We start from the raw sequence: 18897 nt of genomic DNA on the forward strand, positions 1-18897 counted from the left end.
CATCTACTCCAAAGTGACCAACATTATCCAGGCAGATGTGAGGTGTCGACCATTGAGGGGGAGAGTTCCCTTTGTGCAGACATAAGCTCTCTCTATACGCAGCTTCAGCAGGACCTTCACCATATGGAGGAAAAATATAAAGATGAAAGAGCAGAGAAGGAGAACCTGAAAAAAATACTTAAAAATAAGCTTATCACCAGTTCCCAAAATGTGCCCTGCCTTCCAGAGAACTTAGAGGGATTACTCTTCCAAAAGAAGGCAGAACTTTTACAGATTGTAGTATCTCAAAAGAAGTCCATTATTGAAGAAAAGAACCAAACTATTCTGTGTCTCACCACAAAGATCACAGAGTTAGAGCATTGCAACCACCAGCTGAAGCAATCGGACCTCAAAGAGCAGCTTCAAATAGAGATATCTGATAATGAACAAAAGATCTCTGAGTATCAACAGAAAATGTCAGAGTATGAACAGAAGATCTCAGAGTATGAAAACAAGATCTCCGAGGATAAACAAAAGTTCTCAGAGTATGAAGAGAAGAACTACAAGAATACTCAGAAGATCTGTAAGTATGAACAGAAGATCTCCCAGGATAAAAAACAGATCTCTAAGGATAAACAAAATATCTCAGAGTATGAAAACAAGATCTCAGAGGATAAACAAAAGTTCTCAGAGTATGAAAGAAAGATCTCCGAGGATAAACAAAATATCTCAGAGTATGAAAACAAGATCTCAGAGGATAAACAAAAGTTCTCAGAGTATGAAAACAAGATCTCCGTAGATAAACAAAAGTTCTCAGAGTATGAAGAGAAGAACTACAAGAATACTCAGAAGATCTGTAAGTATGAACAGAAGATCTCCCAGGATAAACAAAAGTTATCAGAGTATGAAAAAAATATCTTCCAGGATAAACAAAAGATCTCAGAGTATGAACAGAAGATCTCTGAGTATGAAGAGCAGAACTCCAACGATAAACAAAAGTTCTCAGAGTATGAACAGAAGATCTCCCAGGATAAACAAAAGTTCTCAGAGTATGAACAAAAGATATCTCAGTATGAACAGAAGATCTCTGAGTATGAAGAGCAGAACTCCAACGATAAACAAAAGATCTCTGAGTATGAACAAAAGATCTCCGAGGATAAAAAACAGATCTATAAGGACAAACAAAAGATCTCTGAGTATGAACAGAAGATCTCTGAGTTTGAAGAGCAGAACTCCAACGATAAACAAAAGATCTCTGAGTATGAACAAAAGATCTCCAAGGATAAAAAACAGATCTCTAAGGATAAACAGAAGATCTCTGAGTATGAAGAGCAGAACTCCAACGATAAACAAAAGATATCTGAGTATGAACAGAAGATCTCCGAGGATAAAAAACAGATCTCTAAGGATAAACAGAAGATCTCTGAGTATGAAGAGCAGAACTACAAAGATAAACAAAAGATAACTGAGTATGAACAGAAGATCTCTAAAGATAAACAAAAGTTCTCGGAGTATGAACAGAAGATATCCAAGGAACAAAAGATCTCAGCCTATAAACAGAATATCGCTGAGTATAAACAAAAGATCTCTAAGAATAAACAAAAGTTCTCTCGGCAACAACAGAAACTCGTTGGGTATGGACAGAAGATCTTAAAGGATGAACAGAAGATGTCGGAGTGTGAGCAGAAGTTCTTGCAGGACAATAACCATGAATTACAATTGTCAGACCATAGGCCAAATGTCTCAAATCATGAGATAAAGAACTCAGACATTAAGCCAGAGAGCACTGATTCATGGGATGATGACTGTAAATCATGTGACCTTAAACCTGATGTGTCCGACAACGAGGTGCCAGAGACCCGAGATCGGTTGGACACAGAAGTTCATTTATCAGACCTTGAACCAGAGGTCTCAGATGATGAACCAGAGGTCTCAGATGGTGAACCAGAGGTCTCAGATGGTGAACCAGAGGTCCCAGATGGTGAACCAGAGGTCTCAGATGGTGAACCGGAGGTCTCAGATGGTGAACCGGAGGTCCCAGATGGTGAACCGGAGGTCTCAGATGGTGAACCGGAGGTCTCAGATGGTGAACCGGAGGTCCCAGATGGTGAACCGGAGGTCTCAGATGATGAACCAGAGGTCCCAGATGGTGAACCAGAGGTCTCAGATGGTGAACCAGAGGTCTCAGATGGTGAACCAGGGGTCTCAGATGATGAACCAGAGGTCTCAGATGATGAACCAGAGGTCAAAGTTGAGGAACCAGAGACAAAAAAGAAGAAAAAAGGGTGGAAAAAATGTACTCATTTCCTCAAACCATGGAAGTGGGCGAAAAAAAAAAAAGAAATTGAGCAAAAGTCAGAGGAGCCGTTGGGATGAGACGAGTTACATCTTCAAGCATCTTCAGCCGCTTTCACCTCCTCTTGGACCTTGACCTGTCTGACATGATGCTCGCTGCTCTGGGTTTGTACCCTCATGGTTGATGCACTTACAAGTCGCATTGGATTAAAACGTCAGCTCAATGACATGTAATATTATAACATGTAATACTGACTAATAATGACTGCAAATCTTAATTGTCACTAGACTCTCTGACTGTGCTTCTGTGGATTTTCTCTGTGTGCTATTACAAATAATTTTATATTTTTTCAATCAATAAAAAACAAAAAGTATATTATATACATTAGGGTGCATCAAATTGCAATGCAAAAATTTAATCTCAAAATATCAATCCGTCTGGGGCTGCATTTTGTCGGACACATAAAAACGACTTATGCAAAGTTTTGGGAAAATTCATTGAGATTTAGAGGTAGAACACAGCATGTGAAAAATATATAAATGGAAAAAAATACGCAAGAAATAGTTTTTGAGAACATTTATCTTCCAGCAGTCTGGGTTGGCGAGGTCAGCCAAGCTGGTGGTCGGTGGTCGGGTTGGGAACTTCGGCTTGCCGAAGCCAGTGAGCTGTGGGGCTCGCATGGGGAGGTCAGCCGGCATGTGCTCCAAGATGGCATCTGCAAGTGGGCGCTGCTCGCCAACTGGCACCTTGGTGCTGAAGTGTGCCAGGGGCAGCATCTCGCCACTGGATCTTTACGTAGTCTTTACTTTACGTAGTGTGTTAAATTGTACATTTCAAGCACCTCTGCTCCCACATTCCTGCACATTTTACGTAAAAGTTCTCTACCAGTTTCTGCATCTCACAAGGATTCTTTGGATTCCCCTTGGGATTTGAAAACTCCAGCAAGGATAATAACTAGGGATGAGCAAGTACAGCATTATCTGTATCTGTTAACCATATGAATTATCTGTATCCGTATCCGTACTCGGAGTGGGCTGGGCCTAACCCGGAAGTGGGTGTGATTTAACCCGGAAGTAGGCCGGGTTGTCTTGAAACGGGCGGGGCTTTAACCAGTATGCTATTTTAAGCATACAATTGATATGGGTTGATCAGAAATTGTTATATTTATTGCTGATTAGAAAACTATTACAGGACAGCATCAGCATTGAGCTTCAGATCAATGATTTTGATCACAATAGCAAACAAACTATTTACAGAACAAGTTTTGCAACAATGAATACAACACAGTCAGACACTCAGTGCGTGAAGTAAAATAAAACTGGTTAGAGCCAACTGACGGTTTAAAAAAAAAAAAAAACTCCAATGACCGGGAGAGAGAGAGAAAGAGAGAGAGAGAGAGAGTAGTCAGACACTCAATGCGTGAAGTAAAAAAACAAAACTGTTTAAAATAAAAAAAAAAAAAATCTCCAACAGGCAGAGACGCAAAGCGAGTCGCTTTCTACCAGCACCACGTCTGAACGAACCCACGTTTAACAGAACTCTACTGGTTAATAAGTAAGTACAAACCAGTGTTAATTTTGGCAGCTATTTTTGATTTAGTCTTAAGGCCAATGTATGCTTCTGCGTTTTGACGGACACGGACAGATAGGACCGCCCTCTCCAACGTGGAACGCCCTCTCCGTGCCTCTCCGAGGCTCCTCGGAGAGCTTTTCGTGCAGCTCTCATTTTTCTAACTACACGTCGAAATGACGGACAGCCCACGGATAGCACTTGGCTGTGATTGGTCCGCTAACGCCAGCATTTCGGAATGGAGACTTCCTGTTCCATTCCCTACATCACAATAAACCAAAATCACAACTACGACTCTATGATTAATGTGACAAGTGTGTTAAGCCAGCGGCGTTGTCCGGCTGACGGTGGCTGGTTAGAGCACTTACAGCATGTGTGTACGGTCACATACGGTTATAACGAACTTTGATAACGGGGCTAGCGGGCTAGCCACCATGCTAACTGCGGTGGGAACAGCGCAAAAACCCGCTGACTTTAATCCCACGGCTCTCATGACACTGTTTCTCAAACACCGTCAGGTTAGAAGCAAACACTTAGTAGTAGCTAGTATCGGGTGTCCGTGCTGACTGTGTGTGGAAGCTGGGGGGAGCTAGCTGCCTCCGTGTAGCTTCAAGCTGTTGCAGCTGTTGAATTACCAACGCAGTTTGGAAACAAGACCGGGGAACCGCTGCGTTAAGACACGATAACATAAGCATTATGACCCGCTGGGTGTCACTTTATTTCAGCAAAACTGTCGCGTCATCAACATCCTTTTTCTGTTACCATCGTTCACTGTGTGTGAGGAGCCGGGAGGACGTAAATAAACCAGCGTGGACTTCTTCTATATACATCATGAGGTAGGCTTCTCTAAGCTCGACTTCACTTGCGCCATCTACTGTTCTGGCGGTGAATTGTTTTCACAACAAAAAGGCTCGTAGAACTATAAATCAAAAAGGGTCCGTCCGATCCGTCTGTCCGTCATTCCGAAACGGACTCGGAGAAGCATACTGAGGCCTTTAGTCTTAAAAATGCATATTAGTTTTAGTCACATTTAGTCTTTTTTGTCCTTCTTAGTTTTAGTCTAGTTTTAGTCGACGAAAACTAATTACATTTTAGTCTAGTTTTATTCACATTTAATAGCCACATTAAATCCTCTTCTTCCCTTCTCAAGCCCAGGGACCCTGTGTTGTGTCTAAAACTGCAAAATAGTCCAGCTTGCAGTACTAAAGTTGTCCATTAGATATCCCTACCAGAAAGGTCTATAGCAGGGGTCGGCAACCTTTACTTTCAAAAGAGTAAATTAAATAAAATTAAACACAGAACTTTGTAGGGCTATTTGAGTCCTCCCCATATTTGTGGGAAATGTATGAAATAAGAAGTACCCTATTTTGAAATAAATAAAAACATATAGCTGCAGCCTAATAGCTTAAAAATATATATTTAGTTTTAAATGTGAAAACAAAAAGTGAGAGCAGGTTAGACTGGAGGCGAACACAGAAACTGAAGCTCGGTACAAACCAACTGCAGCTTCTGCTCTGATCAAGAAGCTGCTGCGCTGATCTCTGATCAGCTGAGACCAGAGAAACTCGGTGTTTTCACTGTTTCCACTGTTAAGAAGCAGCCGGTGAGACACTGAGAGGCTTCTTCATGTGAACGAGCTCTGGTCTCACTGTGTCTCTCTGAGCGAGTGAGCGGGGCGGGGGGCGGATCCTCGGGACCGGTGCGCTATCTGGGGCACACACAGACACACAGACACACACACACACACACACACACAGACACACTCACTCACCCGCTCCTGATACTTCATGACGGCCTGATACGATGATGTTATAAATTATTGTGATTTAGTCAACCACCAACATTTTTGTCTCGTCTCGTCAACGAAAGTTAAAATAGATTTAGTCGTAGTTTTTATTTTCAAAGATCCGTTTTCGTTACGTCTTCGTCATGGAAAAAAGGTCGTTAACGAATATTTTTCGTCATAGTTTTCTTCAACGAAATTAACACTGGTACAAACTGAAATAAAAACAAACTTCAAGCTGAAGAAACCCTAAACGTTAACGGAAAAGACCCGCGAACCTGAGTGACTGAGAGACAGAGCTGTTCTGTGAGTGAGTGAGCAGAGCGGTGTGTGAAGGGGAGGAGCGCTGTGACGCTGTGTGAGGATTTTCATTCAGTCCGAGCACAGGTATTGACTCGTATTACTCGTATAATACTCGTGCTCGGCAAAAGTGCTTTATCCGTACCGGATACTCGTTTCAGCCGAGTATCCGGCTCATCTCTAATAATAACCCCAAAGTAGGCAAATAAATGGGTTTGGTCCATCTCATTCCAGCTTTCTACGAAAACACGCTGTCCATCCAAATTAGTGCAGAATGATTTACGTAATGAAAAGTTCGTAAGAAGTCTTGATGTCCTGCACATGAGTCACTGCTATCCCTGTCGGCCCTGGTTGCATCCTTATTACATTACATTGTTAGCCATGCGATTTCATAATTTTTTGATATCCATATGTTGGCTGCTGATGGCCTAGCCTGGATTTGGGACTGGCTGCAGATAAACTTTTTACGTAGCTGGCTGACTCACTGTCAGACTCTGAATTGATAGAAACCACTGGGAACATTGGCTGACTGACCAAAACACAAACACCACACAAGGGTTAATACCTTACTCAGGCACGTGCACAGACATTTTGGGGGGCAGGTGCTCAAACCCCCAAAAAAGGGCACCCATCGCCATAATTATTTATGAAATAAAAATTATAATAATAAATAAATAAAAACCCAGTAGGATATTTTCAACTTATATTTATTTATTTTTGTTAACAAACTAACTCAAATTATCAATTTGAATAAAGAAAGAAAATAACAGGCAAAAACACACAAAACAAGGCCATATTAAATAACCAAATAATATGTTAGGGTTAGTGGTGTGATGGGCTAGCCTGGATGCCAGACGAACTTAGCCCCGCCCACAACATTTTTGGTCGGGCAGTTCGGTCTGGAGTCGCTCCATTGGGAAAAAATTATGGGGCGTGTTTCAACTGACCAGGAAGTAAAATTCCTCTTCGCTCAATTGGATAGACCTACAACCAATCAGAGCAACGTAGTATGTGACGTATGCTAAGCAACGCATTGTGAGTTATTTACTAACGCCGGGTTCACACCCGACGCTTCAGCGCAGCGCCAAGCCTTAAATAACAGCTGGCTCCCATCCACTCCCATGTTAAAACTTTGTGCCGGTCACACCGGAGGCTGAAGCACCGCGAGGCAGCCTTGGCGCAGCGCGGTGCTTCAGCCTCCGGTGTGACCGGCACAAAGCCGTGCAGCGATCTACTGGATCAACGGGTGATATTATTAGCGCTGCCCGGCGGTTCAGCGTCGCTTCAGTGTCCGGTGTGAACAGCCAAGCGCCGGGGCGATAGGGATTAGCGCGGTGCTCTGGCGTCGCCTCCACGTTCTGTGTTCCTCTTTCAAAATGAATGCGCTGTCGATGTCTTCTAAAACAGACTCAATGGCAGCATCTACACATCTCAGCTCGCCAGCGGCAGCCATGTTTGTTGAAAACGAATTCAACCCGAGGGCACTTTGATGACGTGGTTGATTACGTCACCGTTGATCATCTGTCAATCATCGTATAAAGCCCGCCCTGACAATCTGATTGGCCCGGTCGGGCCATCATTTTTTCCCAATGGAGCGACCCCAGACCGAACTGCCCGACCAAAAATGTTGTGGGCGGGGCTAAGTTCGTCTGGCATCCAGGCTAGTGATGGGCTCCTCTGGACCAGGTAGGGTTACTGATGCTCCCTCATCTGCTTTACTAGTTGATGACCTGATCCAAGATAAAAGAGAGCTGCTACCCTGAGCTGCTTGCTGCAGCTCCCTGTGCTTCTGTTTTTGGATTCTCTCTTTTTTTGGCATTATGCTGCACATTTTGTAAATGAGATAAATCAATGTTGTGCATAATTATCAAGAGTGACTTACATATTCTCTATAAAGCTATGTGTGTGTACTGTAACACATTTGTTTTACTGTTTTCTGACAGAGTTGAAGCATATTGCATAAGCAGCATTACACTAGTCATATACCACAATATACCTCACCAGTCATGTAGCTCAACTTAAGACCTACCTTTCGTTTCAATAATTACGATAATTCAATAATTAAACAAAACTAGTGAACTTGTCTAATTTGTAGAACAGTAAAACTGCCTTTAAATTATCTGTCTGTCTGTCTGTCTGTCTCTCTCTCCCTCTCTCTCCCTCTCTCTCCCTCTCTCTCTTCATTAAACATGACAAACGTCTGTAAACAGCTGCACGAGGCTTTGAAATCACGGAGTTTTTTGTTTGTTTATTTTTTAGGAAACGTCAGACCAGCTGCGACGTAATGTTTTCAGTGGCGCTAATGTTGTGGTTCATTTATCACCAAACATCGTCGGAGGATTGAACACAAACCGTCATTACCTGTTTGTCTGATGCTGCGGGTCAGAGAAGAAGTGGCTGCAGCCGGTTGGTGCTCAGCTGCATGAGCACCAAGTGGAGGAGGAGGAGGAGGAGGAGGAGGAGGAGGGAGGGGCGCGGAGCATGTCAGAGCGAAATTCTCACAAGAACTCAAATAAATGCCCGTCAGATATCAAAACACATTTGGGGGAATTGATGAAAGAGAGAGTAATTTCTATTCTCCTAAATATTGATGAATGAAGAAAAAATTGGGCTCGTGCCTGACCTTACTCACCCCTTGACACATTGCACGACACTTTCCTTTTAACTCATTTTAGTTCTAGTCTCTTGCGTGTGGAAGAACACAACAAATGTTAAGAATAGAATAAGGCCTAAATGATCTCCAAAACCTTTAGCTAGCTAGCATTAGCTAACGATGAGGAAGCATAGCTAAGTTATGCGGCTGTGTGCCGTTCCACCTCTAGATCACCACGTATCGCAAAAATATTTAGCATTTAGTGTTTTTGCATGGATGGTAACACTTTGAGCACCCAGACAGATCAATATGCTGAAACTCTGTTTTTTGATGCACCCTAACGTACATTCCTGTATTGACACTTGTTTGCCACTGTTTTAAAAAGGTCAGGCAAAAAAGTGCTTTGTTTCTTTTCCATTTTATCCTGAGTAGAATGGAGATGGATGGGATGTCACTGCTCAGTCACACTGAGACTCACATTATAAAATCTAAAAAACCTAACACAAAACAGATTTTTATAAAAACTGCACAAGAAAAAATACCCAATTTTTTTTTTCAAAGTTGAATGTAAACTTAAATGTCGTGAACAAGCAGAAGGACTCCATGTTTGATTGGTTAAAGTATGTGAAGTAGTTGAAGAATGCTGCAGCTTCACATTATCAGAGAGAAAACGCAAAGAAGTACAGAGTAGAAGTAGGAAAGGCAATTTTATATGTGAATATGAAATCCAAATCATGTTTCGGATACTGCTACCAAAAAACATTTTTTTATAGATATGAATGACTTTGAAAAAAGATGTCCGACATGCTGCCACTGACCATCTTTACAATCGAGTTGGGAATCAGATACCGCTGCTATTCGAAACTTTTAAAATGGTTCCGGTGCCTAAACAGTGTTTGAAATGATGGGAGGATAAGAATTTAAAATCATGATCTGCATTTAGGTTCAAACAGAGTCAAACCCATTACTGAGGCGAGGAAATGTATTAATCTGAGCTGGTCAGACCTTAAGAATTCACGACTCACTTCGAACCGAGAGGAAAAGTCTTCTAGTAGCAGGTGGAGTTTAGTTCTGCTGAGTCATTGTTCTGCCTTGAGGGGCCTTCATGTGAATTTTCCCTGTCAGGAACAAGTCTTTTCGAATATTCCTACAACACATGAACGCACAACCTGATTGGGCCCTGCAGCGGTTTGGGGTTCTGTTTGATCCCGTCTGGAAACCCCCGGAGCCACGAGGAGCATGAGCAGCTCAGCATCACCTGTTTCCCAAAGCTGACTCAAATCAAATCAAATCAAATCAAATCAAAGTTTATTGTCACATGCACCAATGACAGCGTTATCGGAAGCAGTGAAATTCTTATGACATGGCAGACAACATCTACACAGTAGACAACTTTACAAAATAGAAAAATAACATACTATGTAACATAACATATAACATAACATCGTAACATATAACATAGTCAAGTGATGATGCAGTTTACAGGGTGAAGGATGGGGGAATATTAAATTAAATAATATTAATATGTGTATAACATCTAACATAGTCAGATCAAAGTCAAATGAAGCAACAGTTTACAGGGTGAGGAAGTGGGGAATATTTAATAAAATGAATATATGTGAAGTAAGTGTATTTGTATGAGTGGGGGAGCAGAATGTACATGGTGACTGTTCATAGTGTAGAAAAATAACATACTATGTAACATAACATATAACATAACATCGTAACATATAACATAGTCAAGTGAAACAGCACTTTACAGGGTGAAGGATTGGGGAATATTAAATTAAATAATCTGATAACTGTGCAGCTTCCTCTACATGTGGAACTCGGTCAGACGAGCAGGACCAAGTCAGATCGTTCTCAATTCAGCCTGTTTTCTTGCTCACAGGCTTATTTTAAACCCCTGAGGCAGCAGCAGCACATTATTCATCCATTTCCAGATTATGAATTTCAAATAAATGTGAATAAGTGTGAACCTCTGAATGTTGCTGGATGCAGCACCAGCGTTTTTTCCTTACTCTTACATAATCCCTGTCAAGCGGCGTCATTTGAAGAAGTGGCTCGTGCTTCGCAGGCAGATCCAGTCGCTTCAGTTTCTTGTGTTGATGAGTCAACAGCTTCACACACACACACACACACACACACACACACACACACTGCAGCTCTGCACTCGTCTCTGTTGTTTACACTGAGAGGCTTTGGGTGTTCTGGTAAATGCATCACCAGCACAAAGTCATTCTTCTTCACCACCGGATTCCTGTTGTTCAATGATCTTTAAAAAGCTTTATAAAGTGTGACTGTGACGTGGAAGGTTTTCTCTGTCTCTTACTTCTTCCACCTCTCAGCCTTTCTTTAACCCTCGTGTTTACTGGTCTGATCTTCTCTCCCTCAGGTAATGATTTGTTCCTGGTGGCGGTGCACGAGTTGGGTCACGCGTTGGGTTTGGAGCACTCCAACGATCCCAGCGCCATCATGGCTCCTTTCTACCAGTACATGGACACGCACAACTTCAAGCTGCCTCTGGATGACCTGCAGGGGATTCAGAAAATCTACGGTGAGGAACACGTTTGTTTGTGTTAATGTGAAGGAAGTGGTGACATCGTGCACGTCAGGGCCGTGTTCATGGCCGACACCTGTGGACTTGCTCAGCAGCACCTGTTCTAGAGACATTTAACATTTACGTGCACAAATCATTTCACCAACTCCCCTCTGCCCACGTCTGGCTTGTTGAGATCCTCCTGGAACTAAGGATTCATCTGCAGGGAATTATTTTGTCCAAACACAGATTTCAGGTCAGTGTTAGTTACTCCCCATGAAACTCTGAGGACGTTTCCTCTCTGAGATTCTGAAGCTTCATGTGTTTGTTCCATGTTTCATTTGATCTGTTAGTTCTGGTTTCACTTTGTAATTTAGGCACGAAATAATTTTTCCTGACATACGTGTGTCCTGTCGTCATCACCTACGTGGGCGGGGTCTACCTATACTTGACTCTGATTGGTCTGTAGACGGTGTCTGTCGTGGGCGTGTTGTCAGTTCACTCTATGTCCATTTTCTTAAACGAGGGATGAGAACAATTTTAGAAGTGTCACCAGCATTATTGTAGAATACAGACTTTATATTTAATAATATATAAACAAAGGTTTTTATTTTCAGTTTAAATCAGACAACACACTGAAACACAAACTGCTGCTCCAGGCGTCCTCACAGTTCTCTGGACCAGAGGTTTTCAAGCTGTGAGGCAAATGGAAAGATGTGAAGCGTGAGCCACAATTTGCATCAAAATTCGTGCTGCTCCTCGCAGTCATAACATCTCAACTCCCGAACATCATGCTCATATTTTTAGATCCAGTGAGACTCACAGTTCTCGGGGTTATCTCTGTCTCTGATGTCCATGTGAAGAATTCTCCATTAATCCTCGTCTCAGAAGATCCAACATAAAAGACGTTGACGACACTAAACTCAGTGGGACTCAGTGTGTTTCTCAAAAATATTCTTCAGTGTCTCATAAAACCCGCAAATTAATAATTTAGTTATCTATGCGTTTTGTTTTTGTCCCAGGTATCCCCACAGCCATGCTGGAACCCACCAGGCCGCTGCCCACTTTACCTTCTCGACGCACACACTCCACCTCCGAGCGGAAGCACGACCGCCATTCCCGTCCGGCGCGCCCCCCCGGGGACCGGCCGGCGCTGCCTGGAAACGGCAAACCCAACATCTGTGACGGCGACTTCAACACCGTGGCCTTCTTCAGACGGGAGATGTTTGTTTTCAAGGTGAGAGACGGTAGAAACCACTGAGGAAGACTGAAGAATAAAAGTCACTGACACCAGTGAATAAAAAGACGAGGATGTGAATTGAGTAAAATGAAGCAACAAACACAAAAACCTTCAAAAGAACTGATTGTATTTCTATTAATTTGTTGATTGTTATACACGTTGTCCTGGTTAAAGGGGCCGAGGTATCAACAGGTTAAAGTCTCTGCAGCTGCCTGTGTTAGCGTCTGTATCGCTGCTATTGTTGCTTTAAACCCAGCGCAAGAATCACAAATACTGAACGCACTTAAAACTCTCTGTCAAATTCAGGCTGCATGTTTTTCCCTGTCGGTGATGAATGGGCGTCAGCTCCGGCTGAGGGTGACTCATGCAGCTCAGGGGGACGCTGGGGAAAAGCTTAATTGCTCAGTAAGTGGGGAAGTTGCAGGAACCTAAGTGAGGCAGTGAGTGGTGTGCGGCCACTTTGCTCAGTAACGTTCACTCTGATCCACGAGGTTCGATTACTTGTGATAAAACATCGTCTGCTCTCTTGGTCTCCTGAGGATCCTCGGGTGAAACCAGGGCTGCTCACACGGTACCATCAAGCTCCAGGGTCACCAGATCAACACTGTGATGACATATAACCAACACACTTTACACAACACCAGTTAATCTGGTGTCAAACCAAGTTCCTCTCGACGAGCGAATGACAGTCAGGTGGTGTTGAGCTGCTGCGAGAGCATTTGTGGCAAGTCTACCTTGGATGGTTGAAATATTACAGCTCATTATGTTGATATAGAAATTTCTCCCGACGTTGGAATGAATGCAAACAGCAGGGGGCGACATGAGGAGCTTTCCATGAATGTCCACATATAGCAAATCGGCTCATGTGGGACCAGACATCAAAATGGTGGAACCAAGAGAGAAGAGAGAGCTCTCTGTTTAATGTATTAGACGTGTGTGAGTGTGCGTGTGTGTGTGTGTGTGTGTGTGTGTGTGTGTGTGTGTGTCTGTATGTGTGTGTGTGTGTGTGTGTGTGTGTGTGTGTGTGTGTGTGTGTGTGTGTGTGTGTGTGTGTGTGTGTGTGTGTGTGTGTGTGTGTGTGTGTGTGTGTGTGACAGTCGCACACTGAGCAGCAGGGGTCGAAGAAAAATCCATTTTGATGTCTCTGATCTTTAAACTGAATGTTAGAAAAGGTCACAGACCCGCCTCTCTCTCGTCTGTACGCACTTCTTGTCTGTCACCTGTCTCACCCCCCCCCCCCCCCCCACCCCCCCTCTCTACCTGTCTGACCCTTCGTCTGTAGCAGAACTGACCGTTTCATCCTCAGTTTTAACTCTCCATATCCTTTTGGTTTATTTTTACCCACGTTTTTTCTAAACTGGCTTCACTCTTCCAGTCAGTTCAACAGCAGTACCTGTGTGGCGACACCTAGTGGCTGGAGAATATTGTGTTTAGGGGTTGTTGAATCTGACTCAAAGATAAACATAAATTGAATTTTGTGGCCAGAGGTCAAAGGTGAAGGTCGTTGTGATCTTATTCATGTTTTTGGTCCTGATTAGAATTTGGAGCTCACAGTTCAAACTTCTTTTTGCCTCGTGAACATCTTATCTTCAGAACGCCTCGAGAGAATCCTTTGACATTGAGCACAAATGTTCACTTAGGCTTGTGGATTAACTGATTACATTTGGGTGACCTAAGGTCGAAGGTCACCGTGGCCTCACAGAACATGTCATTGGCCTATGGATCGTAATATCTCAGGTCTGGGTTGTTTTCACAGTTTTCACTTTGAATCAAAGTTAAACTGGAGGTAACTCTGGTTATCGCTGTGACTGAAGAACCGTTCAGTGAACACAAATCTAAAATGTAAATACAAAACCTTAAACAACGCAACCATCTCAGGATATGGACACTTTTACTGGCAGATATGGGATTTGATTGGCTAACGTAGCTTGATGATGTCACTCTGTGTTGTGACGAGAGGTTGAGGAAGACGGATCCAGACAAACGAGACAAATACAAGGGACAGCAGCTTCGTCATCATCATCATCATCATCATCAGTGATCTCCTTCTCAGCTCTGGACGAGGGCACGTTAGGCCACAGAGCATTAAGAGCCAGTGGGCGTTTCTGAAGAGACACTCATTATGGGATGTTTCCACGGTGAGAAACGCTAATGGCTTCTTTCACTGGATGTGAAGCATCGATTTTCTTCTGTTCAGGCAGAAAAGCATTAGTGGCCAGAGGATGAAGTCGGATCAATTGAGACGGAGTGTGTGTGTGTGTGTGTGTGTGTGTGTGTGTGTGTGTGTGTGTGTGTGTGTGTGTGTGTTTGTGTTTGTGTGTGTTTGTGTGGGTGTGTGTGTGGGTGTGTACATCTTTACCATCGTTGTGCAGACATTTTGATTTAGAAAACTTGGATTTAGTGCTCAGGAAAGAATTAGGTTTAGTTTAAGGTCAACATGAAAAGACGTGTGTGTGTATGGGGGAGAGGGGGGGGGGGGGGGCTGTGTCTCTGTGGGGACCAGGCTTTGTCCTAGATTCACTGAAGCCAAATGATGAGGAGCTAAGATTGATGCTTTGCCTTCCTCTCCTCCTCTTCCTCTCTTTTTTCTCTCCATCTCTCTCCTCCTGCTTCTCTTTCTTTCTCCTCTCACCTTCCTTCACTTCTCTTATCTTTGTCTTCTGTCCTTTTAAACCCTGTCTCTTCTCTGGGTCCATTCTGTCCTCCTGGTCTTCCTGGTTACCCCTTGCTTCTTCATTCTTGTGAACACGATGTCTCACAATCTCCTTGAGGGAATTTCCTCACATTTGGCTCCAACATTCACTTTGACTCAAGGGTGAATGGATTTCATGTTGGTGGTTGAAGGTCAAGGTCACTGTGACCTGTTTTTTGGTCGTGTAAATGCATCATCTTAGGAAAACCTCTGGGATAACCATATTCTAGCAAATAGATTATTAAGGCTGCTGCGTACATAGCAACATAGAGCTGTGTGTCATCTGCGTAAGAGATAGATACCCAGTTTCAATGATCTGACAGAGAGGGAGCATGTGTACTGGGAATAGCAGTGGGCCAAGGATGATACCTTGAGGAACCCCACAATTGAAACAGGCCACAGAGGAGCTGGAAATTCGGCCTGACCACAGAGGAGCTGGTTTTATTGAAGAGGTATGGAAATAGTAGGTTTAGTGCAAAGACCAGGTTTGCAGAAGGTGGAGGAGAGGGGGTGAGGGTGAAGGTGGCTCAAATCTAAAAGTGGTTTAGCAATCGCCTCCATCAGCCGTTAAAAGCAGAGGATTTAAAATTTTGATGAGAGCTTCTACATGTGAAGGGTCACAGGTCGGCTGAAGAGACTTCGACATCAAACACGTATTATGAATTAAAGATACTGATGCTATACTTGGCCACAGCTGTGTAACGAGCAGCAGCTCTGCCATCGTTAAAAATCTTGCTTATGAGCTACAACAATCACACTTTATTCTTTTCTTTGGCGGCAGGTCAGCATCTATTGATGGTGAACTTCGGGGGTTGTGCATGTGCGCCCACGTCCACCGAGTTACAACAACCTCATGAAATCCGACTCATTACAAACCTGCAGTAACTCAGGGATTCAGAAACGTCTCTAAACGTCTGTGACTCATTTGGACCTTTGTTGAATGAGGCTGCCTGAGCGGTTCTGGACAGAGTCGCTGTTGATACTGAGTCTCTGACCTCATTCTGTTCTAGGACCGGTGGTTTTGGCGCCTGAGGAACAACAAGGTGCAGGAGGGCTACCCCATGCAGATCGATCAGTTCTGGAAAGGCCTGCCCCCCCGCATCGACGCCGCCTACGAGAGATCTGACGGCAAGTTCGTCTTCTTCAAAGGTACGAAACCATCATGGACCAAACTGGAAACCTCAGTTCTGTTCGTCAAACTGGGGCCTGACCAGGACAATGTTAGGGATCAGATTGTTTTGGTGTAAGATGAGTTCGTTTTTGTGGAGTTTTTTTTTGTGCATGTTTCTGTTTTACATAATTTAAATGAATAATAATCACTTTTCAAAACAAAGTTACAAGGTGCCTTACAAATGAACTGAAGACAAACAATAGGAAACAATTAATGGTGATTATGTTCATATATTATTGTATTCTGCTCTTTGATTTTAATCTGGAACTTTATGCATGTGACATGACTGATGTTTAACATTGGCGTAGTGATATGATGTAAGATGCGACACGTTGGTCGTGGTGAGTTCAGATTTCCCAAGTTGTGGGTTCACACGTTCAGATGAAACTTTCCCCCTGCTCTTGATTTACCCACAGATATGCAGTGTGTTATATTTGAGTTCTGAAGATGTTTTATATCAGTAAAATGATTGATTCATCTTTTATAAAACCATTAATTAAAGGCTTTTAATGACTTTATACTCCAGGGAAGTTTCTTTAACACATGTATGCAAAATTTAGTTTTCAAAAAATTCTGCTGATTTCACGCAAACTCCAACTCGATTTATTAAAGTGTGAAATAGAGAATGTCGATGCAGAGGGAAGCTCCCAGCTCAAAGTAACAGAATCTCAGTCGACTGGGATGAAACCTCGGTCATCCTCCGCCCTGCTTACTGCGGAGTCCCCCCCCCCCCCCTCCCTGTTTCCATCTCTCTCACTCTCTCTCACTCTTTCTCTATATCACACACACACACACACACACACACCCACACACACACACACACACCGTCACACACAAACACTCCAACATCTTCTGACAACGTCCTATCGCAGGCAGCCAGCAGCAGGTATTAATAGCTTTGGTCTCTCAGCTGCCGACTCGCTCCCACACACACACACACACACACACACACACACACACACACACACACACACACACACACACACACACACACACACACACACACACACACACACACACACACACACACACACAGATGATGATTTGTCTTGCAGACATTTGTTGGATATAAAGCACATAATCACGTAGCATAAAAGCTGCTCCACACGTTGACCCAGGAGCGATAAGACACTCCGGCTTCAGATGCCGACAGGGGACTTTTTTTATTTGAATCAATTTTTTGGAGTTCAAGTCTCGACACTATGATGGAGTGTAGGGGCCACTTTAGGGAAAATAAATCTGAGATTACGAGAATAGAGTCGTTATTAACGGAGAGTGACGTCATCTCGTATCGAGTCGTATCAGAGACTTCAACATCCTTTTAGTTTGAAACTTTCTACCTGGAAACAATCAGTGGAAACACAAAGGACATTTTAGTCTAAACTCAAATTGTCTACGTTTTCTGCTCAATAGATCCTCTGAGCTTTGGAATGTATTGTTTTCAGCGGAGGAGGAGAATGACTGATTTCACCTCCTGAATCCCAGGGTTCAGCTCAGATGTCAGGAGTCACATCTCTGCAGCGTGTGAAGCATTGAAAACACAGGTTTCAATATGAGTGATTGTTCCCATTCTGACCGTTGTCTCCTCACGTCTTCCAGGTGATAAGTACTGGGTGTTTAAGGAGGTCACGGCCGAGCCGGGTTACCCTCACGGGCTGGTGGAGCTGGGCAGCTGCCTCCCCAAAGACGGCATCGACACGGCGCTGCGCTGGGAGCCGGTGGGGAAGACCTACTTCTTCAAAGGGGACCAGTACTGGCGCTACAACGAGGAGAAGCGCACCGCTGACCCCGGGTACCCCAAACCCATCACCGTGTGGAAGGGAGTACCGGACGCTCCGCAGGGGGCCTTCATCAGCAGAGAAGGCTGTGAGTTTCTCAGACACTTGCTAACCTCACCTGGAGAAATCTGTATTATCAAGTTAGCGCTGCGTTTCATTCAGTCTCCTGGAGAGCGTGGCCTAGGGGATAGAGCGGGTGTTCTGCAACAAGAAGGTTGCCGGTTCAAATCCCACTCTATCCCATCTGCATGCCTAAGTGTCCTTAGCAAGATACTGAACCCCTAAATGGCCCCTCATAAATGCTGAGTGTTCTAAAAATGTAAGTCGCTTTGGACAAAAGGGTCAGCTAAATGACATGTAATGAAGGAGGCGTCATATCCTCCCTGTGCATTTGTCAGTTTCCCTTTATCGGAAGAGTCAAAACTGTTTTTGAATCCAGTTTGAACTCACATTTTTATGATACACTTTTTAGATCTTGGTGGTTTTCACTCAGGATTTTAGTCGTCAGATGTCTGGATCTGAAGTTTTCAGAAAAATAAGCCGAGCAAACGTGAGCGGCAGCTCGACTCTCAGCCAATCAGAGACGAGTCAGAGAAACCCTGAGTGTAACAGGAAGCTGCTTTATTCACTGTTGTTACTGGACTTCTTTTGTTATTGTATGACTGAGACGTCCCCTTGTGGCAGGACGTTAAGTAATGCTGCATTTGTCTTTAACTGTTAAATTAAATTCAATACGATTGCATTTGTAAAGCGCCAAATGATAACAGTCATTATCTCACTGCTCTTTACATAGAAGTTCAAGACCTTAACGATCATAAATTAAAAATTGAATGCCTCACTGTTTGTTTTGCCCTCTTGCTAGTTCACTCCATTCTGCAGCTCGTCCTCCTCCATGAATGAGTTTCTCTCTTCGTTCAGTGTTTACGCTGCAAAAGTGTAAAAGAGCCGCGAGCGAAG

At 43.5% G+C, this 18897-nt stretch overlaps 1 protein-coding gene across 1 annotated transcript in view; it reads left to right on the forward strand.

The window, feature by feature from the left end:
• Nucleotides 1-18897, forward strand: part of mmp24 (matrix metallopeptidase 24) — a 37635-nt gene that overhangs the window by 14113 nt on the left and 4625 nt on the right. The window contains exons 6-9 of the mRNA XM_053447673.1: nucleotides 10916-11077; nucleotides 12082-12296; nucleotides 16002-16140; nucleotides 17762-18028. Of these exons, the coding sequence (XP_053303648.1) occupies nucleotides 10916-11077; nucleotides 12082-12296; nucleotides 16002-16140; nucleotides 17762-18028 (783 nt within the window). The remainder of the gene's footprint in view (nucleotides 1-10915; nucleotides 11078-12081; nucleotides 12297-16001; nucleotides 16141-17761; nucleotides 18029-18897) is intronic.

The sequence above is a fragment of the Pleuronectes platessa genome, chromosome 2, assembly GCF_947347685.1.
Source record: "Pleuronectes platessa chromosome 2, fPlePla1.1, whole genome shotgun sequence".
In the NCBI taxonomy this organism is placed as follows: Eukaryota; Metazoa; Chordata; class Actinopteri; order Pleuronectiformes; family Pleuronectidae; genus Pleuronectes; species Pleuronectes platessa.